This window comes from Pezoporus occidentalis, unplaced genomic scaffold (genome assembly GCF_034315485.1).
Source record: "Pezoporus occidentalis ecotype Australia unplaced genomic scaffold, CSIRO_AGI_Poc_V1 ctg18, whole genome shotgun sequence".
NCBI classification, from domain to species: Eukaryota; Metazoa; Chordata; class Aves; order Psittaciformes; family Psittacidae; genus Pezoporus; species Pezoporus occidentalis.
In genome coordinates, this window is record NW_026913640.1 from 5,363,782 (window position 1) to 5,388,900 (window position 25,119).

Below are 25,119 nucleotides of genomic sequence, written 5' to 3' on the forward strand. Positions count from 1 at the left end.
CAGAATAGCAGTCCAAGCACTGAAGCTGATGATAATGTCAATCTATTGTATCATAAATTACATCCTGTTATAAATAATGAAATCTCGGAAACAAATAAAACATTCACATTCCTCAGCCAGGTTTTTCCTCTATTTTGTGATGAAAATGTGTCTTGAAAAATCTGCATAATTAAATGTCATCCTTTCTTGTCTGATTGGCATTTAGGGTGTTTTTTTCACATTCCTTTTTATTAGGCTGCTTTGATTAGAGTGTGGCATGAGGATGAGTTGTTTTTATGATATGTGTTTGACACTTCCAGATTCCAGGAGAAACCCTAAATCCTGATGGCAGGACAATAATCTGGGACAGCATGAAAGGCTTCAGAATACCTAAGGCAACCTACAAATTCATAGGGCTCTTGAGCTGTGAGACAACTGTCGGTGGACACAAGTACAGCACAAAGTACCTAACGCACCGAGAAAGTAAGTAGCCCTCTCCGCACGCTACCTATCTTTTGAAAAGCACTCTGCCCTGGTGATGTTGTTTACTTTTCTTTCTCTTCATCACGTGCAGCCAACACAATTTTTGATGTTCAGTTAAGCACCCCACGTCTTGTCAAGTTGCTGAAAGGAGACAGCCTAGCAATTAACTGCACTGTCACCGCAGCCTGGAACACCAGAGTGCAGATGACATGGACTTATCCTGGAGAGGTGAGTGATGTGGTTGAAATGAAGAAAACGGGTTTCCTGCAGACCACGCTGTACCTAGCATACCAGGAGGAGTTTTTTCCTCAGAATGCTTGCCTTGCTTCTCATTCCATCATTTTGACCCTTGCTGACATGTCTCTTAAAGTTTCCTTTTTTCTTTCTGGTGCATAATTGGATAAGTAAACATGTTTACACAGTGTACTCTGGTTATATTGCATAATCATGAGCAAACGCTAGAATTGTTTCATCAAGGGGCTTCTTTTCAACCTGGTGAGATGATAGAAATTTATCACTCAGTCCTGAGCAATGACTCTCTCTTGTGACAAAAAAAATTTTCAGCAAGGCTGTCTTTCTCGACACATTCATTTCAAAGACTGGCAGACAGTCAGGCACCCGACTTGAGTGTGTTTAGAAAAGATATTTTGATTTAGCTAGCCAAAATCTCATTTGTTAAGTGTCGCATGAACAACCCTCTTGTTTTGACAACTTACAGGAATGATCTTGAATGTGCTTCTCCTCCCCCATATTGGGAGCATCCTCATAAATACTTGTCGCATACAGAATAACTGCCAGGGAGTCAGTATAAACCTGATAAGAAATTTGACATTAGTTTAAGGTTTACAACTCCCATTCCTTTCATGTCAGTTTGATTTACACTGGTGATTCAAGTCAAGATCATTTATTATGTCACTCATTGTGCCTAATCTCAAACTGAAATTATGGTTACATTATATAGGGAAGATAAATGCAATTGTTTTTTGCCATTTTCCCTGGCATTTTTTCTCCTTGGAAATAAACAAACTGGCAACAAGAAATGCTCCAAATACATTATGTTGATCATTGCTGCTTTACCAAGCCCTAGCTGGGCACCAAACTTGTGAAATTCTGCTTTGTTTTTATTTGGATGGTAACTGAAGAGTGCTCATTGTTTATGAGACACCAGCAATGTTCTGGGTTAAATAAACTTTGAGGCCAAAGGCTGAGGGGGAGTTGCAGGAAATAACTCCTCAGACTTACATTATCTTCAGTTCCACCCTGTTATTCCCTTGCCAAATCTAGTCCTTTTCCCATCTATAATGGTTCCAGAATCCTCCCTTCTTGTGTTAATGCCCTCTTCTTCTATATGCCTTCTGACTATGGCACTGAATCCAGGCACCAAACTATGGGCTGCTCTTCGCATCGTGGCTTCCAGGGGTTTTATGCGCAATGCTGGAAAGGGCACAATAGGGAGCTGGTGTCTTGGTGGGGCAGGCCATACAGAAGGGATGATTTTCATCTGGAAAGAACTAGTTTGGATGCTGTTACAGCTTTGATGAAGATAGGAATGACTTCCCATATAATGTTACTCATAATTTTGTTGATGATCCCCTGAGAATGTTAAGGCACCTTTTCACGTCTGTGCTGTACAGAGGGATCTGGATTTTTTAAATTTATGTATGTTGGTAGCATAGTAAGATAAAAATCTCAATGAAAATTGGTCTGATTAAGCTCACTCTTGTTCATTTGCATTTATATAGGCAAGGAGGAGAGGTTCTGTAATGCAGCGCATTGACCAGAAGAATACAGAAGCCAATATTTTTTATAGCATCCTTGTTGTTGACAAAGTGCGTGATATTGATAAAGGCCAGTATACCTGCCATGTGAAGAGTGGACCTTCAATCAAAGCTGTTAACACAACAGTCATTGTTTATGGTAAGAAGTGATGCAGATTTGTAGAATACCAAATACTCATGTACCAAATTCAGTCATACAATAACTTTATGTCTGAACAGAAAGTGAAAGTGAATTTATAGCAGGTTCATCATGGCCAGAAAAAGAAGGGAGACCAGAGAGAATCTGGGCCTTTACTTCCGTGACTGTTCTGTGTTGTTGGCAGTAGACCTATTAATGTTCAGTCTGATCACTGTTGCCTGCTAAATACTGTGATGACCCTGTTCTCAGTCAGTTCTGGAGGAAGCAGTCTATCAAACTACAGTCTGGGGGAAAAAAAGTTCAAGATGAATTTAAGTAGAAGAATTTCTCTTCCTCTTCTGTGGTATTTATTCACTGATTACTATGAAAAATGAAGATAAAATAATACTCTAGCTGTGCACGGAGGACGTAGCTGCTAGGCCATTCAGAAAAATGAAACAAGCACTAGATACTACAACTCATTAAAATGGTTTTACAGTGGGAGCCTCAAACGAGTTCCCTATGGACTGCTGGGACCTCCAGTGAAATCTAGAAATTTCTGGTGTTATTTCAAATCTATATGAATTAGGAATTTTTTGCATTGGGACTCCCTTCTTTGTGGCATCCTGTTATAATTAGGATTATTCAGGATCTTTGAAGCATCACTGGTATTAAAGACCAAGGGGTTGGTGGATGTCCTCTGTGACAGATGACTTATGGTTGGAATATTGATTAGTTCCATGTTTTCAGTGGTCTACCTTTTCTCTCTTGTCTCAAAGTGTGGTCTGAACACCTCATATTGGTATTCTTAGAGAGTGTTTCAGTCCATTTTCCCTATTTAAGCCCTGGACTAAATCACTGGGAGCACAGGATGAGTCATGATATCCACTTGTACTCTTAAACAGCAACCTGAAGCAATCAGAAACTGAGTTTTAGATAAAGTCAGAGAAGCTGCAACTGTTGAAGGTAGCCTGTAATCTCTTATTCACATAAGCAAACCCATCTATGGGATACCCATGTTAGAAAGAGCCTGTGTGTGAATAATGGTTTGCAGAATCAGGGTTGTATATTTATAACTTGACTTCTGTAATTAAACTACTGATTTGTCTTGTACATGTTATTTTCAATGTACATGGCAAGCTGGATTAGGTGTTGCACTTGTTTAATAGATACTCAATATCCTTACGCAGTCTATAATGTGGGTAAATGTTGCACCATAGATATTATGAAAGAGACTCTCAAACAGTTGTTCATAATTTGAATGTTTTTATTTTGCTCAAGTGCAGTTAGAGGGTAAAAAAAAAAAAAAAAGAGACTTTTTTAATGCATTGTGTTTTATTGCCTCTGGTAAAACCCATCAGCTTGCCAGAAAGTTTGAAATATGGGCAGTACAACTGGAAAAGGACAAATTCCAGCAGGTTGAGATTGTTCCAATGAAGTGATAAAGATTTGATTATTTGATGAAACAGCTGTTTACCAGTGATACAGAAAGTTTCTGTCTTTTCCTCTGCTGTTTCTCTGAAGGTGCCTTAAATAACCTCTGGCAGAATGTGTTCTTTTGGGACATTTATTGATTCTTGGCCTTTAGGATTGGAAGGTTCATCTGACCATCTAGTTCAGCTTCCCCTGTACCACAAACCGCCTTATCTTTTGTGTCTTTTGACTGAAGCACAATGTGAATTTGGCTACAATGTGTCCTATTCTGGCGGATTCATGGCCTGGAAACTGAATCTCAGTTTCTTTTATATTTGTGGTATTCCTCTCTAAGATGTTAAGCTTTATTCTTGCTGTTGCCATGCGGGGACATCAAAACTATTAAAGATTACTTTTATCTGGATTCCTGTTCTCTTTAGTAGAACAATTCTTTTTGCAGGCTGAAAATCAGTGATAAAGTGGACTCTTTTTATTTTGTTTAAGATAAAGCATTCATTAATTTGAAACGTCGAAGAAAAACTGCACTGGAGGCTGTAGCTGGAAGAAAATCCTATCGTTTGTCAATGAAAGTGAAGGCATTTCCCTCTCCAGAGGTTATATGGTAGGACAACAATTACATTCACATATGCATGCTGGACCTTTTCTTAGATGAAAAATACTACCTTGGTAAAATATTCAAATAAGGCCCCTTGAAATTGCAACAAACTGGAGACAATGCAGTTGTAGTTTTGTTGGAAGCTTCAGGGTTGCCTTGGGTTTTAACAGTTTATAAGAACTTTATCTCCATTTAGCAAGTGCAAAAAAGGAGATCTGGAAACTAAAACTCACATCCTCAAATATATTAGGTATGTCTCCTACTGAAATCAGTGGACACCATACAACTTGTATTTCTACTGAGCTTGACTGAAGTGCTGCTCCTAACTTCACTCAGACCTAGATATGAGACCTCAACTTCCTTTCCAGACAGTAAGAGAAAAAAAGATTTTCATTAAAATAAATCACTGAATTGAGTAATACAGACATGCACTATTAGAAAATACAATGGAAGTTTGGTTTATTATCTGGTGAAATGGAGGTTGTAAATCTACTTTAGTGACTGGAGCATTCACTTTGGCTCAAATATACTGCGCTAAGAAATCTTTTGAACAGTTTTTTATATTAATCCAAACCACTTTTATATGAAAACAATGTTATCTATTCATGATCTCAAGGGCTGAGAGCTTTTTTTTGTTGTTGTTTTGTTTTGTTTAAATCATTTTAAACACCAGTAGCTCTGGCTCAATTCATTGCACTTTAACAAAGGGTCTATGACAAGACTGATTAAGAAAACAAACCATAGACACATGAACAGTGAGAGTTCATGTTACTCACAGCCGGGCATTACTTTTGCTCCAAACGTTTTGTTTCACAAAACCTTTACATTTATAGATCCACATGGAAAATTTAAAGGACAAAAGTAGAGCTGATGCTAACCATTTATACTGTATTTTCAGTTTCCTTAATGGTTGGGCTGTTGACTACACATATAGATCCAGAACTTCTGAAATAGAAAAAAAAAAATCAATTTAAACAAGAATATTTATTTATCTATTTATTTATTACAGTGAGGTTGGTCAAACACTGGAACAAATAGTCCAGAGAGGCTGTGGAGTCTCCATCCTTGGAGATACTAAAAACCAGACTAAAAATGGTCTTGGCCAACCGCCTGACCTTGCTTTGAACAGCAGGTTGGACTAGGTGACCTCAAGGGCCTCTTTCAGCCTCAGCCATTCCATGGTTCTGTAAAATACAGATGCAATGAAATGCTTAAATTCATAATCCTTAGACCAAATTTTTAGTGCTCTTTTACTGACAGTAGGTTTTCTGTAAATACTTCCTAAAACCTGGGAATCTTTTAATGAAGTCCACAATCATAACGAAACACTGTTGCACGCCTCTACTAACATCATGTCAAACTTCATCCATCATGCAACCTACTAAATTGTGGTTTATGCTGTATTTTTGACTTTGAAGAAAAGAGTTGTGTTTCTTCAGCAATCTGTGTGTGAGAGACAGTATTTTCTATGCTGATTTTCTGTTATCTTTAAAAACAGTTGCTTGATAGCAGGATATCTGATTCTTTAGTGCTTATCTAATCTACTTACTCTTCCTCTTCCTAAAATCACAGCTGTGCTTAGGCTACTGTAATACTTTGTCCCAGGATGTATTCTGAGGTCATAGAGAAATGGTCAGTGCTGGATGATGCAACCTTTTTTTGTTTGAATGATTCTTAGACAAAATGGTTGTCTTCTAGACTAAATGGAGTCACAAGCATGGAAAATTGGGATCTTCAGAGATAGAGTTGCAATTTTCAGCAACTCTCAAGTAGTACAGAGCCCTGTCAGATCGTTATCAATTTTATATAGAGAATAATGTTAATTCTAATGCAGTTTGAAGAATACCAGTCTTATTTTTAAGGGAATGATAAGCCTCTGGTAAACAGAATCTCAGGCTGTACATTCAATTGTTGCCCAAAGATTGAGAAATGTGAAATGAAATAATGCAGGCAGTTTAAGCTACATTATTTTTTCAAAATTTTGATTTCTGGAATTCTTTTAAACAGGTTAAAAGATGGGCTACTTGCTGCAGAAAAGTGTGCCCGTTACATGGCTAAAGACTACTCATTAATCATAAAGGATGTTGCTGAGGAAGATGCTGGAAACTACACTATAATATTGAGCATACGGCAGTGGAATTTGTCTAAGAACCTTACAGTCACTCTTACAGTAAACGGTAAGTTTACAGCATGTTCTCACTCTTCTCCCAAACATTGAACTAGATATTCTTTTATCTTGCACATTTAAGGTCACTGTTTTTTTGCTGCCTTTCATGGACCCAAATCCAAGCCCCATATGGAGGGTGACAGACCCATCTTGGAATCAGAAAACGGATGCTGGTTTTCATTAGAGGTGTTTCTGTCTTCCATGGTTACATACTTGTTCCTGATGACTTAAATGTGTTACTAACCACTCATCTGACTTGACTTAGGCTTGCTGTTTTTCTTTGTTTTCTTAGGGTTTTTTCTTATTACTCAGCCTGCAGGAATGTAGTATTTTCATGATCATGTAATACATTGGAGATGAGCTGGTTTTAATTGCTTTCTAATTTTTATCCTTTGCAGTGAAACCCCAGATATATGAAAACGCTGTGTCATCATTCCCTGATCCCAATCTGTATTTACTGGGCAGCAAGCAAGTGCTGACATGCACCGTGTATGGTATTCCTCAGCCTAAAATTAAGTGGATGTGGTATCCCTGCAGACAAAATCATTCTAGAACAAGGTAGGGCAACTTCCTTACTTCTATTTGGCATGTTTTCCCTTACTATTACATTTAAATATTTACTTTTTCCACAAAAATAAAGCTTGCCTTGACCATTGCTTGGTTAGTAGAGTTTGTGTGCTTTTAATTAATACAGTTTTAAGTAAACATGTAGGCACAATGCATTTTTTTCTGCATCGTTATTTGAAAATGGAGGACAGAGTTGTTATTTTGTATTGCTACTTAGGTTTGTTTACAGTTCACTACCATTCATGCATGTAATGTCCAGAGGCGATAATCGCTTTCTAATTTTTGAGGGAAGCTTTGCAGACAATGTCTTGCAAAGTTCACACACTTTCTCATGAAGGAGATCTCCATGTTTTCCTCTATGCTTTCCCCCATGCACAGTGATTCCCCTGTGTGGCATCTTTTGAAATTCAGCCGAACTAATCTTAAGGACTTTTTTCCATTATGAAGGTAAAATGTGTTTTCTGATACATTGACTCACAGATTCCATTCAGCAAGCCAAATGTACCCAGCATTCTCCAGATGATATTTCAACAGCGTAAAATATAAATGGTGCCATACAGGCTTACGTGATGCTGATTTGGTGCTTAACTAATCCTCTTTTATATTTAAGCTTTCTTCTGAACTCCGTTTCTTACTATTACAAGTTTGTGTGTTGACTCATTTATCCAAAGCTCTTCCTGCATCATGAAATCTGACGCAATCCTAATGATTAACACTAAACCTCCACAATGGCATTAACATTAAGCTACTATTGAAGGGTTCAAACATGGGAGGTATTTTGATCACAGCACAATGAAGATACTTAAACCTAACAGAAGTTTAGGAACCAGCATTTTCTCATTTTGAGTTGAAGATAATTACTTTACCTAGGACTTACCTTCTTTAACTCTTTCATGGAATTGGGTTTTAGTGCCAGTCCAGCCACACATTTAAGCTTACACTTAACTGCAGGGGTATAAGACACTTCATTCAATTAAATAAGACAAATATCTCATTTCAAACTAAGGATGTTTGTAAGTGCTTTGTAATCAGGAAGAGTGTGCTCAGCACTTCCTAGGAGCACACAGTTTTTCCAATTACGTTTTGCTTTGGTATTACGCTAATGATGGCTTTCTGTGCCCTTCTCACCAAGAGGTGGCACTAGCAATCTCTCCTTTTGCTGGCATAGGTATAACCTGAAATTCTTCATTTTGAGGACAGGTGAGGGCTGCATTTCGTCTATCTGTTATATTACCTTCGAGGGATGAGTTGCAAAATTCTGAGTATTAATTTGGCTTTGCTTATGGTTGCAAGGTGTAAGACAAAAGAAATAGCAACATCTTTTAAGTAGAGAAACCCTGTGAAATGTGTATGTGAAAATTTTCAGTCTATTAATTTCTGTCAAGTGTTTATATGTCTATGCATACTCTGGGTGGAAATCACAGTGCACCACTGTCAAACTTCCCTTCTGTTAACAAGCACAGATCTGCAATACAGCACAGGAGTGCATGTCATCAGCAATAGAAATTAATATCCACAAGCAGGTGTTTAATAATGTGCTAAACTGTAGACTCAATTAAATGCTAATTAGAAGTGTGTTTGAGCAGGTGATCCAAGGAGAAATGTGACAACTTGAATCAGCTATTGGCTCTGTTACAAGGCTGTTTCCAGACTTGCTTCCAAATTGCCTTCATAATTGTTCTGTGACAATTCTCTTTAACCCCGTCCCCTTCCTTCTTCTTTAAATGCTCATTGAAGAAACAGTCTGGAGAACACCATTTTTATTGCTTTGCTTAGGAGGAGTGAATAATATAGTGACAATTAACTATCAAAGAAAGGCAGAAGTACCTGAACAACTGCATTTTGTCTCTGGCTCTGGGAAGGGAGCAGAGTGGACTAGCTCGCTGGCACACTTTGCTCAGGATAATATCTGTGCCACTTAAGGTGTTCCCCCTGGAGAAATTGAGAACCCTTTAATCCCTCTTATTTCACTATACTTTCCCCTTTGTGTGAGGGGAGATCCGCCTGAAAAACAGATTTAAGTTGTATGTACTTTGTGCAGCAGAGGAAAAAGTGTATCTTATTCTGCCATTACAGCATTTCTTTGGATTTACCTGCTCAGCATTAAGTTTCCAAGGCTAAAATGTTACTTTATTTGTGTTTGAGTAGTGTCTATTTCTGTGCCTTGTACCTTAAGTTGATAAACCCCCACAGGTTACCGTCATTCAGTGTATGGCAGTAGGGATTCTCCTCAAGTTTGAGTCCCACGCCATGGGACATGCTGTGCACTCTGAGTGAAACAATGCTGCTGCTGCAAAGACCTTGCAGTGCACAGATCTGTTTGCTCCAAGGTTTATATGAGTGGTTAACTTCATATCACTAGAGTATTATGACACTTAGTGCAAAAATTAGATGGTTTTATTTTTAAAGGACAATTGCCTATGGGCTCCCTAATAGAAGCTATTAGATTATCTGGCTGTTTCTTTCAATTTCTGTTCCAAACAGTTTCTGTTTCAAAAATCTAAAAATGCCTCGAAAGGATTCCATTGCTTTTAAATAAAATGCAGATATATTTTAATGTTTTGTGATTTATCTTCATAAATCGATCTGCATAACTCTTCTCTGTACTTCATTCAAGCCAGCAATAGAAAGCCAGCCAAATTAAACAGTTACCATAGTTTCCTGGTAGCAAATTTAAAAAAACAGACAAACAAAACAAAACCCCCCCAAACAAACAGAAAAACCCCAACCCTGTTCAACAAATGGACTTTTGGAATGTGGACAGACCAACCTCATTAAAGTTTCCTGCTCTTTATTTTCTCTTAAAATGACTTTGCTTAAACCAATGCTATTGCAATTAAATAACCTTCTGTCAGCCAACTAGCTAACTAGATGGATAAGTGTAAAGACGATCTTCTGATGTTCACCCCAACATAGAAATGTTCACCAAGGAAGCGCAGAAGAATCAAGAAAAAACTTGGGCAAAAAGTTATGTTCAGGTGATTTTTAAAGCTTTTGCAGAGCTAGTAAATTCATAGATGGCAGGCAAAAGACAGTAGAAGATATAATAAGAGTTAAAATAAAATGCAATTTAAAAAAATGAAAGATTAATCCTTCTTAAGTGACTGAGAAACTTCTTTTCAAGTGCTGTCTTACTCCAGCTTACCCTGCTGTAGCAGACACACGCATTCCTAGGCCAGGCAGCCCCAACGTGCTCAATGGATATAGCAGAAGACAGCCTGTGAGACACTTGTCCTACACTGTCCGTCAGCCTCCTTGCCTTCTTCCCTGCCACACTTGAATGGTTTCTTCTTGCCTTATTTTGGCTCAGTCTGGGCTGTCAGTGGAGGCGTGCAAAGGGGCAGCAGTGGTAAGGCTTGCTGAAGGTCTCTGGAGACAGCCAGGCTGGGCTCCACCTAAAACTGATCAGCTCTGAGGCTGCAGAATGAGCGTCTGCACACTAGGAACGTGCTTGATGCTAATGGTTCTTGACCTGAATCTCTTCAGCAGATTTGTGTTTATCTTAAACTGGTCTGGCAGAGATTGCCAAGAAAGGCATGTGGGATACTGATATTGCTCAGTGGAAGCACTGTTTTCTTCAGCAGTTGTATGATGTCATTTGGGACCAGTTTCTTTCTGTGGACATTTCCATGTGGCCAGTTTCAGAGAGATCTTCGTCATGCTCTGCCCAAGGTTTGGCCAATCGGCCCTTCAGAAACTGCAAACAAATGCAATACTGTCCCATCACCTTGCTGCCTCCTTGAGCTATCAATCAGGTTTGTTTAGCCCCAAACCGCATATCAAATTATTATCTTACAACCCTCCCATCACATCACTCTGTATTTTCTGGCTTTTTTTTTTTCTTTGTGTGTGTATGTGTGCGTGAGGGAGAGGGAAACGTAACAGTATTGTGGAGATGCCTATGAAAACAAAGTCATTGGAAAAACTGGAACATGATTCTCTCCCCCCTATAACATCAGGTTATGAACTCCTCTTGGTATAAACCCATCTGAACGATTGCACTGAGAATGAAGGGCTGAGTGTATGAAACTGAGGACAGAAGCAGGCAGCAGGAACCAGGTGCTGTGCAGCAATGCCTAAGCTGATACTGCTGCCAAACAGCTATGCTCAGGAAATCACAGTGCTCTGCTGCGTGGGTCCTCATTGAAATCACTAATGATTTAACACAGAGTGATAAGAAGGGAGTATTATCTCCCTTTGAGCTTGTCTGCAGTGTAAAGGTAAGGTCACATGAATTATTTTCGATAGAAATAGCTCTCCATCAATACAGAGGGAGGAAGAGGAACATACTGTTGATCTCCGAGAGGTGAAAACTAGAGGCTTTCCTTGAAACTTCTGCTGAGATATAGAAAGACTGAAACTACTGGAATGAAAGTGCATGGCAAGACTTCCATCAGCTTCAGTGAAAGAGGAGCCAGGCCATGTGTGCACAGCAGTCTAATTGCATTTCTACATTGTTTATGTCAGTGTATTAATAAGGGATTGAAAGGCAGAATCATTAGGATGTGCTTGGATAGATTATCAGGGGAAACCGGATTTGGAACATCAGTGAGGTATGTAAAACGAACAAGTAAAGAACAAATGTTAATTGTACTTAATTAGAAATGTACTGAACCACCCAAATTTAATTGTTGGATGTCTGCAAACATTGATGCCTATTAGTTTGTCCACAGCAACTGTTTTTGTTCCCCATGCCATCTTCCATTTTCAGGAAGGGGAAGTCTGAGTCCATAGAGCTGATAAAAGTAGGTCAGATGCCATTAATAAACAGGTAGTTCAAAAATGCTTTTGTTTAATTTGACATGTGGCCAGATCCTCAGCTCTAAATTCACACTGGCTGAGGATCTGGCTGGTGGCCTTCATGCCTTCCAGCACATGCCTTCCATACTCTACTACACGAAAATCTTGCACCAATCTTGCAATGGAAAGATACTTAAAATAGGTACATCAAAAAAATACACTAACTACTCCATAATTTTGCTATGGTTGGGGAAATAGATTAGCATAAGAAAAAATCAGCCCTTGTGTTTTTCACGTATCTTCCAAAATATGCAGAGGATCAGTCATGAGTGTATATTGCAGCAGTGTGGACCTGCAGAGAATGTGAAGCCAAAGGAAAGTTAAATACCATCTGATCTGCAAAGTGCTGAGACATCCCATTCTGCATTTCCACCTTCTATCCTCTGAAAACGGCTAGTAGGGCTGTGTCCTTGTCCTCAGTCAGTATTTCAGATTTTTTTGATATATATGTTTTATTATTTTACTAACAAAATGCCATACGAATCAGATGTGGCAGATATGTATGGATGAATAGATCTGACAAGCACATGCTATACACTGCATGCAGTTTGCTCTGGTGTGTCCTCAGGATGATGCACTGATGAATTCATTCTGCAAGCTGTTAATGATTTGACTATTGTTTTATCTCACTCCCCTATTTTTTTTCCCCCTTTCTGTCCCTCTTTTTTTTTTTTCCAGTTCTTTTTTTCCCCCATCTCGTTGCCTTCACAGTGTGGTCTCTTGGCTTTACTTCAGACCTTTGCTCCGGACAGCCTCACCCCCAGTCTCAAGGAAGAACACATAAGGGACATGCAGACAGTGGGAAGTTTTTGCTTGATCTTTTACTCCCTGTGGCCCAGCCCATAGAAAATAAAACATGTGACAGGCTGTACGTGGGGACTGCACGTTGTGAGAGAGGCCCTGCACGCTGGCAGTGTCCGAGCCAGTGGGACGTCCCAGCCTGCAGCCAGAAACCTCTCGGCCAAAGGAAGGCACCAGGTCAAACTCTGTGTGTGCTTAGGAGTGATTATGAATGGAGAACTATTACTGGATCAAGTACACCTTTTACAAAAATATACAAACTTTAGTTAGCATCCTTTTCCTTTTTAAGTGTACGCCTTTCAAAAAGCCTTTGCCGAAGGCTTTGAACAGACACGGCGTATGGGGTAAGATCACGCACAGAGAAATATATTCAGTTAAAAAATAGAAAACAGAGGCTAAGAGGGAACAGCCAGTTCTTGCAGCAAGGAGAGGCGACTAGTGAAGTTTTTCAGGAGCTGTTGCTGGGGTCTGTACTTGTCAACATGTTCAGAAATAGCCTAGTAAAGGTGGTAAGGGCGTGACAGAGTTTGCTGATGAAACAAAGTTATTCAGATCTGTAAGAATGAGGGCTGATTGGGAAGAAATGCAGAACTGTGTGAATCTGGATATCTGAGTGATAAAGTGGCAGATGAAATTCACGGAAGATAAATGTGCATGATGCGCATAGGAATAAACAATCCCGCTTTCACATGTAAAATTGAAGGGTAAAAAGGCTGTTAGCTGATCATTACTACCACAAAGAGGGATCTGAGTGTTGTGATACATGGGCTTGTGAAAGTGATCACAGTTGTGAGCAGCTCTAAAAGCAAACTAAGTGTTAGGAATTCCTACGAAAGACATAAAGAACAAAATTAGAGAACACCGTGATAACTCCACATAAATCCATAAATTACCGACATCTTTTATACTATGAGCATTTCTGATCCTTTCATCTCAAAGGACGCAGCCAAACTGGGAGGCACACCAGGAGGGACAACAAAAAGGATCAAAGGAATTTCAAGGAATGAGAGGAATGTGTGAGGGACGAGTGAGGAGGGAGGTCAAGGCTCTCAGACCCAAAAAAGAGGTAACTTAGGGGATACATGGTAGAGATCTACAGACTTGTGAAGGGGACACATGTCTGAAGTTCAGTTGTGTATGTCTTTTCCAGTTCAAGAAGTAGGGCCTGTTAAATAAAGCTAGGAGGAACACACTTTGGAACATAAGAAGGAGGTGGCTCTTCATGCAGTGGATAGCAGATCTGTGAAACTCCTTGTCAGAGGACTTTGGGAGTTTGAAAAGTCTGCACAAAGTCTTGGAAATCCACTGAAGTGTAGGAACAGCCTCCATTGCGGGAAGTTCCTGAGCTCATAATAATTGGTGACTGGGGGAGTATTCGGAGGAAGTATCTGTAGTTAGTCCTGCTCTTACTCATCCCCAACCATCTGCTTATGGTCATTGTTGAGACAGGATATGGGGTAGATGGATCCTTCGTCTTATATCCACGTCTGTCAGTATTTTCTCTTCCTGTTTTCCCTCTAATCAATTCCCCTCTCTCCTTAAAAATGTTTCCCTCCATTCTTTTTCATCCTTTCCTTGTTTTCTGCCTGCACTTCCAGTCCCTCACTCCAGTCAGCCCAGAGCTGCTCTCAGACCTCTACTTGCAGTGAAGCTGAAAACAAGTAATTTTGAAAAATACAACCTCTATGCAGCAATAGCTCTTTCATCTCCTCTGCTGGTCACTGGAAAATGGAAAGGGTGTTACTTGTGCTTCCTGCTTGTCAACAAGACAGGGAGCATTAAGGATTGTGTAAACACATTAGTAAAGAGTTACTCCTTTTTAGATACAAAAGGCAAAAGGATCCTGTCAGGAAAGCAAGGGAAAAGAAGGAAATTTTGGCATTATGAGAAAGAAGATGTTGGGGATATCTGGATCTTGGAAGTTGAGGTGAGACTATGTCTACAAGCCATGTAAGCTGTTAGAAGTGACTTGTGCGTGGAAAATAACTTATGCCAGAAGGGTCTGAACAATATCTTGGACTTCTTATGTAGGGAACTTTGGTTGGAAATAAATGGAGTGCAAGAGTGGACATTGTATATAGAGTCTTCATGGTCTTTCTGTTTAGGTTTCTCACTACTCAACCAAATCAGAAAACACATCTTCTTTTCAGTACTATGGACTATTAAAACCAAGCACTTTTTTTCTCCTGAAAGAAATACTGGGTACTTGTGGAAATCTCATGCTCTGAGTGATATTTCTGTAGTTCCAGTCAACATCCAGTTCCTCTATGGAGGACATGGTTGTCATTTTCACACAGAGAAAGTGGAGGCTGAGTCACAGTGACTGCATGGGAGATGAGAGTGATGGCAGTCTAGCAAAGGAGGGAAAGGAAGCAGAAAAGAAGGAAGGAAGGATTAGCTAAAGTATATAGTATTCCGCATCCATGAAGAGTAGTAAGCAGTGTGAAGCTGGAAATTGAAGGTCAAGAAGCAAAATATAATTATCTGATAAGAAACTCAAGTTGTGAAAAAGTCAAGTCACCTCAGGATGTGCAAACACCTTAAAAATTACTTTCAAATGTTCTTATGTTCCCTAGTGGCCAGAGCTATCAAGTACTGGCAAAGATGTTGGAAGCAAAATGTGTGTTTTCATGACCGTCGGCCTCAGGTATTTGCATTTTGTTGTAAATAGCTGGTGTGCAGGTGTAGAAGTAGGCTTTTTCCCTGTAGAAATGTGAGCGTGGGATGATGAAGGGTTGAAAGGTGATTAGGTAAGACTGCTGTTGATCACACTGCTTCTTTTGAGATGCTTCAGATAAATCAACTTTCTGTAGTAGCATATTGGAATAGTTTGGGGTAGGCTATAGTGTTTGGAAAGGATGAGTGTGTAGGGGAAACACTACCCATTTATCTGGTTACTTGTAGATAACAGGAAGAAAGGCAGTGTGCAGCTTCAAACATTTTCGTTTCCCATAAAGCCAATGCAATATGCGGCAAAGCTATGAATGCCATATACCCTACAGTTTTCAAAGATGCTCATCAGGAGGATGGATCATTCAGGACATTAGTGATCTCCTCCAGAGAATGAGCTTTCCCTCTAAGTATCCCTCTCAATGAGGACACAGAGCATCCTACAAAACAGAAGACAACTCAATCGTCATACTGGCAAGTGAGCAGTGCGCCAGGACCCCAACCCAACCTAATGCCAAGAGGCCACTGAGAAATCCTCCAGCCACCCTGAAGGTCATCAGTGAGTAACTTCTCAACATGGCTAATAGTGTCCTTGGTCATAAGTTGATCCCGCAGTGGGGACAAGGGCTAAGGAGTGGCAATGAAGAGTTGCTGCTCTCCAAGACTCATGAGAGTATCTGAAGTTAGATGGGCAGGTGCCATCTCACCTCCTCTTGGTGGGCAAGTGTTGACACTGCAGTAGGGACCAGTGCCAGTGAGAGGAGAGAGGCAAATGAGATGTGCAAAGGAGGAATCTGCACTGCTTTCACTAGGATTTCTTGTTTAGCATTCCTTGCTAAGCTCCTAAATAAATATAAATAAATAAACTACAATATACAAAGTAAAATGCATCCAGCTCCTACTATTTGTAGATATCCTCCTAGCCCTACTAACCTGCATATCAGTGAAGGTGTTTGGGATGAAATCCCAGGGGGCTGCAGCTTTTCCACTGAATGCAGTATCCCAAATATTGATTATTTTTGATCTATAGCAGGAACACTTGGACCATAGCTCCTTAGAATAGTAGAATCACATCCACAGCCAAAGCTGTGGAGCACATTGGCGGAGGGTTCACACATGTTCTCCCTCTCCACCCCCATGAAGCATGTTTCACAACCTGTACATGTCCCTGCTACTATTTTCCCTCTCTGTTTCCTGCCTCAAATCAACTCAATATATCCCAGGACACATGGCTAAACAAGCCCCTTGCTATCAATCGCAGGGTGCTGGATGCCAAGCTGTGGAGCAGGCACAGCCCATGTCATTCTGATTCTTTTGATAACTTCCAAGTGGAAAACAGTTCCTATATATTCTTTACAATTCCAGGAATTTCCAGAGTTCCTGTCTTAAAGTTAGTGTCGTCACCATTGCCTCTTGAAAGATGTGAGTCAGCTCAACTTGAGTTTATAATAACATTGCCCTGATGCTGCTAGGAATTGACTGCTGCCCTAAAAAAAGGGTAGATGCTAAGAAAAATATTGTGCCTGCCATTAATTATGCTTTAAAATGGTCACCGTCGGTGACAGGATGGCTTCCTTTTGCTCCTAGTACTGGTGTAATTGCCAAATACTACCTCAGTAAACAACAGTGTGATTGAAGTTGCCAGTGGCTTTGCCAAGAGGAATGCTTAGAGAATTGAATGGAATGTTACATGAGGGAAAGATTGCAATGGCACCTGGCGTCACATAAGAGGGTTTGGGAGGGAGGAGCTGGGAAGATGAGGAGACAGAAGATGAGTATTTTTCCAACTGATATGGGGATCAAGGGTCTTCCATTCATATTTGTCACTGTGCTACTTAAACTGCAGAATGTGTCCAGGATAGGGAAGAAGATGTGTCTGGACAAGCTGGGTCTAGGGCTTTCACTTACTCCTGTCACACAGAGGGTCAAATACATCCTGTGAATAATTAGACAAACCCCTTACCTCAGCTAGTATGCTCCACTGTAAATCACTGGGGTGACAACAAAACAGTAGTTTGATAGGCAGGAGTTTAGCTTGGAGCTGGTCTGTAGTTTAATTTCAGTGAAATGCATCAAGATGACATGAAGTACACTCTTACCCTGGAAACTTTTCCACATCTATAGTTATAAATACACCACACTATTGTGCTTGGCATGCTGTATGCTAATAGAGGTGAGGGCTCTGAAACTCATTAGGAAAGGGAGCGGGCTGCGGAGCAGAGTGAGGACAGTGTGAAGCTAAGGTTGATAACCACAGCCTTGTCCAGAATAGGCCATGGGAGTTTTCTTATCTCACTTTGGCAGGAGGTGCTGCTAGTTTCCTGTGCGAAATCAGGAGCATATGCTGCTTTCCTCTTGTTGTTTGGCTTCCTCTGCTACACAAGACGGTTCCCAGCACTGTGATTATCTTTGCATCTTCAAACATGGCACACTCTGCTTCCTCAAGGGCTTGATGTATTCTTGAGAAGCGGGCTGGTTCCCCTCCCCCAGGCCACTTCTTTAGGGCAGCTGCTGGTGCCAGCTCCTCACATCACAGACCTCTTATAAAGCTGAACTTATTCTGGTTGCATAAACCACTCCCCAGCCTTCCAAAGAAGTGTAAATTCCCAAAGCTGAGGGTGGCAAAGCAGGTCTGCTGGCGGAGCTTGCCCTGCGCTGCAGGCAGCAGGGCAGGGCAGGCAGTGCATGCTGCCAGCTTGCCCCAGTACCTGCAGAGCTGCCCTCACCCCCACTTCCGCCCTGGAAACCCACAGGAGAATTAACAGCTTCTGTTTGTACAAAGAAATACCCTGTTTCTCAGGCTCTGGACACAAAGGACGAAGCATGCCTGTGTGTGCGGGTGTGTGTGCGCACGCACACAGGCAAGCGTGCATGCGAGCACGCATGCAGGCACATGGAAAAACTACTTGAGGGGGAGAAACCTGGTTATTCTGCTTCTCCCAGTGCTTCACTAAGACAGCAGAGCCTGATCACTTTGCTCTGCGGTTGCATAAGGCATAGAAGCACACATTTCTACATCCCCTGTCCATTATCATCTATTATATAGGGTCTCTCCACTTGCACAGTTACACCCTCGAGGTAGGGAAGTAAACGAATCTGTGGGGAAACATGTAAGAAGTGCTTAGAAATGTGCTGGCAGATTGTTTATCAACCTCTGTGCACACTGTGTGCTTTTTCATTAACCTGGCAGTAACCCTGCCGTAAGCTTTCCTGAAGATGGAAAGTAATAAGGCTCATCCCACAACAAAACATTTCAGGAATTCAGATGCTCTGGAGATACCTGGAGTAAGATTCAGTTATTCCATGGGATTTCCCTGCAAACACAGGCAGTTCTTGCTACAAATAGGGTCCTGAGGAGGTAGTTGGAGTAACTTGCAACTTCTTTACAAAGCAGAAAAATACATAGCTGATGTTATCTGAGGACACAAGCAACGAAACATCAATTGGATTAACGGGAAGATGATTGTGTATTTTGGTCCCAGCCAGAGTAAATTTTTATATTTTCATTTTTCTCTCTTTCTTTCCAAGTATCTGTAGTTAACACAAACATTTGGTTTGGTGACTGCTTCTAAGTTCAGGAGAGCCTTTTTCTGTTATAAAATGCCTGTTGTTAGAAGCTGAGGTCAGGTTAGGAGATAGAACTCCTAATTAGTCCCATTTGTTCCCTCCCCACCTCTACCTGATGCTGCTGTCTTAAACAGTGGCTTCAGGTGGCACCACTGGCAGCAGCAAGAGGCAGGGTGACTGAGTACTAACCTCACAACCAGCTCAGGAGACTGGAGGTGGCTTGTGTGCTTGTCCTAAGCTCTCTTAATGTGTTTGAGGTTAAAGACAGAGCATTTGGCATCTAAGGAGAGAAAGCATCTGGTTCTGCATCTAAAGGGATGAGTCTGAGTCTTGTCCTAGGGTTTGCCAGGCAGTCGTGTTGCAACTGATCTGTAAACGTTTGCTGATCCAGCAGGCTGTGGAGTCAAAGTGGGGCATACGACTGTGCTCACATCTCCAACTGTTTACTGTGAGCTGTTGGATAACGTACTCTCAGCTTGATTGTGGCTCCTTTTTCATTAAAACCATGGACAACAGCTATTAAGGGTATTTGATTTTCTACTGTAATTGCATTAACATTGTAATTGGCAGCTTGGAGATAGTATAGTATGTGAAATCAGTAGGGTTCATGTATGTGCCTCCAGGGCTAATATTTCACTAGAGTTTTACATGTGTTTTTCTTGTTATCATAATGTTATTGTAATTATGTTGGTGGTTTGTGTTATGGTATTAATGAGTAATCAGCATCTTATTGTGCTAAGCATCAACAAAGACATAACACTGTCCTTATCCTTAAGACATTGCAACCTAAATATATACAGTTTTGTTCAAGGAATTATGAGGACAAGCATAATAATAACTAAGCCTGCAGGCTCCAGAGCTGCAAGAAGGGAAATTCCCTGTCAGAGTTGCACAAGCAATTTCTTAATATACATTATTGAGAAAATGTCCTTCTTTCTGCCCTATACCAAAATATGTGTCTCTGTAAGGTATTTTGTAGGAAAGAACAAAATTTTTCAGCATTGTAACAAAGAAACATAAATTCATTCTGTGGGGAAAGGAAAAAAAATTAAAATTTCTTTTTTGTATGGGTGAAATGAGGTTTGGGGTTTCTGTCTTCCTGTACAGAGATTGCCCAAATATCCAGTGACAGGGATGTGCCTTTGATACTGCCTCTGTGCCTGTATGGGCATCATGAAATAAGTTCTGGTATCTACTATGGCATGGAAATGTTATCAGCTTACCAACTTTATCATGTTTTCTGTGTTCTTGTCTTGCTACAGAACCAGACTTCTTAAAGAATTAAATGTGCAAAGTAAATAGCATCTACCTTTCTGACTAATTTTTAACCACTTTCTTTTACAATCTGAATGCATCAACTATCTTAACACAGATGTCTGTCATCTACCATGGCTTCAAAAATCATATCTCAGAAGCTGGATTTTAAACCAAGAGTCTGGAAGAAATGTTTGTGCAGATAGGGCTTTCTTGCCATGCTATTGCTCCCTATCCTCTTTCCATGCCTGAATGACAATGGCTTGCTCCTGGTTTTGGCTTTTTCAGCTCACTGAGCCTCACAGTGCACATTAAGAAATTTGGGCAGACAATCATGTATCTGATCACTGCCCAAGTTAGTTTACATATCATAATTTCTTTAAGCTGTAATGTCTGCTAAGACACTAACCAGTGTGATGCAAAGTTACGTAATTAAAAACAAGCATGTAAAGTTATTGTACCATTGATATTATAAACAACACAAAGCTTAAGCAAATTGCACAGTTAGCTGAAGGGAAATGAACCTCATTATTTGGTCGGGATTGCGTCACATGCTGTTATCCAGTCACGGGGCTTTAAAGGTCATTTCTCCAAACAACTGATATACATGTCAGAACTATTTGATTACAGATACTACAGTTGTTATCTTTCAAATCCATGGAAGATCAAAGGACTGTGTCATATTTGAAAGAGCGTGACCCTGATGAAGGGTTAAGCTCTACCGCTGAAGCTGGAATTGAACAAGCAACAACTAAATTTTGGATGAAAAGCAAAACTAGATATCCTCAAACAGGAATAAGGACAGACAGCATTTAAGAAGCATTCCAATGTGTTTATTTCCATGTGTGTACCACATTAGGCTTTGAGAAACAAATTAGCTCTACAATGACCACACCTGAATGTTCTGATTACAAGCCAATTTGTTGCATAAGGCAAAAACATTTTTTTTTCCCTGAGATTTGCATTCATTAACATGATGTTGATTCCTCCCCTCCCCCAGATTGAATGAACATTTAAATATCTTTGACAATTACGTATAGTTTTGTTTAACTTTGTTTTCCTAATTTGAGGATTATAGTTATTTATACTGTGCCTTGTAATCACCGACCCTCAGTATGGATATTTTGACATTTTTGTAAACTAAACTAAAGAAAACACACAGAAATGAGAACTTGCATCATTTTTCATGATAACAGAAACAACCTGCACATAGTGAAACAGCATCCATTATAGAATGGATCTCAAAACAAATATAACTTGTCTTGAATTTAAGGCTGAAAATAGCATGAACTCATGTTTGAAGCCACACTTCAACAATGACAATGGCTCTGGAGCGCTGGAAGTGGGATGTTGGTCTCTCACAGTCCTGTAATTAGACTCCGACTGTAAATTCTGACCTCCCAGTCCACAGTTGGTTAAATGGTGAGAGGTAATATTCAAGGAGGAGCGGTGGAAGCGGATACAATTATCAGGCTACAAACTGCAGGATTTAATGAGAAGTATACTTTTCTGGTCAACACCACACCTGTAGTTTCCCTCACTGATCACTGTTTCCAGAAGAATCGTTTTGTCTTATGTGTTGAACATTTCTCTCAATCATCAAATCAATGAAATTTCCATTTTTGTTGTCTTCAGGCACGGCTTTTGCTCTCATACTGAAGGATCTTTCATCCTGAAACCTGGCAGCAATATAGGAAACAGGATCCAGAGCATCACTGAGAGGACAGCTGTAATAGAGGGCAAAAATAAGGTATGATTCTTAGGAGCAGACAAACTTTCTGTGTGACAGCATGTGTTGAAAAAACACTGCAAAATGCTATTGAGGTAATAGTGAAGAAGCCAGTGTTTTTATGTTGTTTAGATTTGAAGAGCTGCATATATGCAAATAACATTCATACTTGGTATTTATCTGCTGAGATGTACTTACTCCTGCAAGCAGTCATAGTAAGGTAAGAGACCTGCCAAGAGAGTGTATCAATCAGTGGCATTCACCATATCTGCTTTCTTAGAGTTGGTTTGTAGTATCTTGGGGCACCTCAGAAGCAGAGGGGCATGGTTCCAGGCCATCTTTGCTTCATTTGTGACATTGCACAATTTCCTGTTGTTTTTCCTATGAGAATTAAACAATTTACTCTCATTAGAGAGTTTATTCGCAGATGTGGTCCTAGATTATTAGATGACCAGGTCTTTTCTTGCAATAAAAAATTTAAAGGGCCAAATGAATCAGATTAGAGAAACAAAGTTTAAAAGACATCTCAGTCAGAGAGAGCAAGGTGAGATGCATTCCAGTGTTATTAACCATCTAAATGTTAACTGTCTAGTCCAAGTCAAGCATCCCTTTATGGGCCATGGGGAGATGCAGGCGCTTCTGAAGGATGAGTAGGCCTGTAGTCTATTGGTGTCTAACGTGGGAGAGATTAACTTGCCAAGGCCTGTGGAGGATTGTCCATCAGTTAAAACCTTAAAATCAAGATTTTTTACTAAAGAATGCACTACATCAATTGTACTTACCTGGGTGAGACATAAGACTGATTTGTTGCGGTGGTAAGCTACATAGGAGCTCAGGTGAAGATGCACAATACCATACCACTGCCACAACATCTTTTTTTCACAGGCTGGTTTGGTTTGTGGTAGTAATGGCTGGAGGGATTATGTATTTTAAAGCCTACCTTATTCAAGGCTTGTCATTTCTAAGGACACTGGAATGCTTTTTATATTTCTAAGAGCACTGGTCTCAATCCCTTACAACCTCTAGTCTCCTGCATATGAAAATGAGCATAAGCTGCAATTATTCTCATGTTAGGGCCCTTTCACACACCACAGAATAAATAGGACTTGTGTGCAGCCAAGAATCAGGCCTGGGACTGCATTTTCTCCTGCTGCTGTTGCATTATTTAGAAGGTACCACAGCTGGCCACCTCTACATGCTTAAAGATGCAGACAATGATGGGAGCAATCAGCTTCCTAGAGAAGGCTATCATAGGAAAGCACATGAAAAGTGGGACATAAGGAGGCATTTGAGGTAGGAAAGGGAAATAATTTCAGGCACAGGAAAGTGTGTTCTATTCCAAAGGGGGAATGATGAGCTAAATATTATAAGAACCAGTTATTTTCAAGAATGCATCTAGCCATGCTATGGGCGAAGTCCTACCTGCTCACAGGGTGCAGAAGCTCTCATTCTCCTTGTGTGCTATGCATGTTGGAGACAGCAGAAGAGGAGTGGCTGAAATGTCAAAGCAACTTGCAGTTAACAGCAAAGATGCTAATAATGGGTCCTTGCAGCGGAACTGCGAGTTTTGTTTGAAATCTTTGGCAAGCAGTCCGTTTTAAAAAATGTGCCCAGAAATGAACCAAGGAATGGTCTCTGCGTGTGTTACATGGAAAGTTTTGCAGTAAAACTTAGTGGTTTTCCTTGGTATTTCTTGTCTTCATGCTGTTTAGTTCAACTAAGAAAGGTCTACATTGCATTATTTTATTCCTCCTGGTCCCTACAGGGAAGGGGAGGTTAGTGAAGCAATCCCTTTGCTCAGCTTTTTCATAGCCTTTCTACGGTTTCTTAGTTTCTGCTGCTCTTCCATAGCTTTTCAAGCACAGCTGGATTGCTATTGTAAGCAAAAAATGCTCAGGTTCCTGGCCAGGATATGAGTTGCATGATTTGTGCACGCACAGCTGCACTAGAGCATCCAGGATTTACTTTTTTTCCCATGGAAGTCTATAGGCCTTTCACTTTTTGCGGTCCAAGAGTCATTCTTGGTCTCCCAGAGCAAACTGAAAGGGACACAGTTCAGACAAAACCTTCCTCATCTGCTGGGATATTGTAAAACTGTTAATAGCACTGAGCTCATTGAATGCAGCATGTCATCACAAATGTCTGGTTCTGATGGACTGCTACTGTGAGCAGTTCTGCTGCTGCAAAAAGCTATGAACTGAGGCACTTCCACATCAATGGAGTCCTGCTATCTAAACAGAGTGTCTACCCCACTTCCACATCCGAGCATAGCAAGCATGGTAAAAACAATCTCAAAGCTCAATGGAAACAACAAAGATGTAGGAGACAAAGCAGAAGAGGAAGCTGTTGAGCTCACTACCATAACACTCATTTTGATCCTTCTCCTCTACCCAACAGATGGTTTTCATGAACGCATAAGGTCTTACGAGCTTTGAATCATCTGTCAATTTTGGTTGAAATTGGGCAATGGGTTCAAAAACTACTGAGCACGTGGGAGAGGACAGGGTAGTGGCAGACAGATAGATGGGCTGGCCATCAGATGGACAGGCAGTGTGATCTTTCTAGGAAGCCAGGCTAAAGATAGCAGTGGGAGTGTAGCTTGTCTCTCTTCAGCACATTATACTTCTCCTGGGGCCTTCGTAAGTGCTACTAGAATCACTGTCAACACTTCTGAGCAGATCCCTGGGAGGTGCTCACTGGGCCAAGACCTTGGTGAGATTAAAACCAGCAGAACTTGGCATCTGCCTCTGCCGAGCTGTGGCTCCTGAAAGCAATGCCCTACTTCAGTGCAGGAATCGAGCGCTGCCTCACTCTACCAATGGCCTTGGGAGGAGGGCAGGGGATGCTATGGCATAACTGTCTGTAGCGTGATTTCCTCATGAGTCAGCAGAACCAACCCAATGGTATGCTGCCAATATTTCTGTATGGGTCTTTCTAAACATATTCCTTCAGCCAAAGAAAAATCCAAGAAGGTGAGGAGAGCAAATCTTTATTTCATTCTGGGTTGATTTTGTGGGTTTTGTTTGGGTTTTTTTGTTTGGTTGGTTGGTTTGGGGGGGGGGTTTGTGTTTATTTTGGATTTTGTTTGTTTAGTTTTGGTTTGGTTTGGTTTGGTTTTTTAACAAACACATCTTAAAAGCATAACTAGGAGGGACACCACAACTTTTGGCAGACTTG

The 25,119-nt window shown here is 40.6% G+C and overlaps 1 protein-coding gene across 2 annotated transcripts in view; it reads left to right on the plus strand.

Annotated features, from left to right (window-relative positions):
- FLT1 (fms related receptor tyrosine kinase 1) overlaps nucleotides 1-25,119 on the plus strand; it is a 109,441-nt gene that overhangs the window by 29,018 nt on the left and 55,304 nt on the right. For both annotated transcript variants that reach the window (XR_009964119.1, XM_062615109.1), the window contains exons 5-11: nucleotides 300-462; nucleotides 554-690; nucleotides 2,205-2,379; nucleotides 4,276-4,393; nucleotides 6,395-6,564; nucleotides 6,953-7,112; nucleotides 21,849-21,963. Coding sequence is in view for 1 of the 2 variants with exons in the window: in XM_062615109.1 (XP_062471093.1) it covers nucleotides 300-462; nucleotides 554-690; nucleotides 2,205-2,379; nucleotides 4,276-4,393; nucleotides 6,395-6,564; nucleotides 6,953-7,112; nucleotides 21,849-21,963 (1,038 nt within the window). In the remaining variant the exon portion in view is untranslated. The remainder of the gene's footprint in view (nucleotides 1-299; nucleotides 463-553; nucleotides 691-2,204; nucleotides 2,380-4,275; nucleotides 4,394-6,394; nucleotides 6,565-6,952; nucleotides 7,113-21,848; nucleotides 21,964-25,119) is intronic.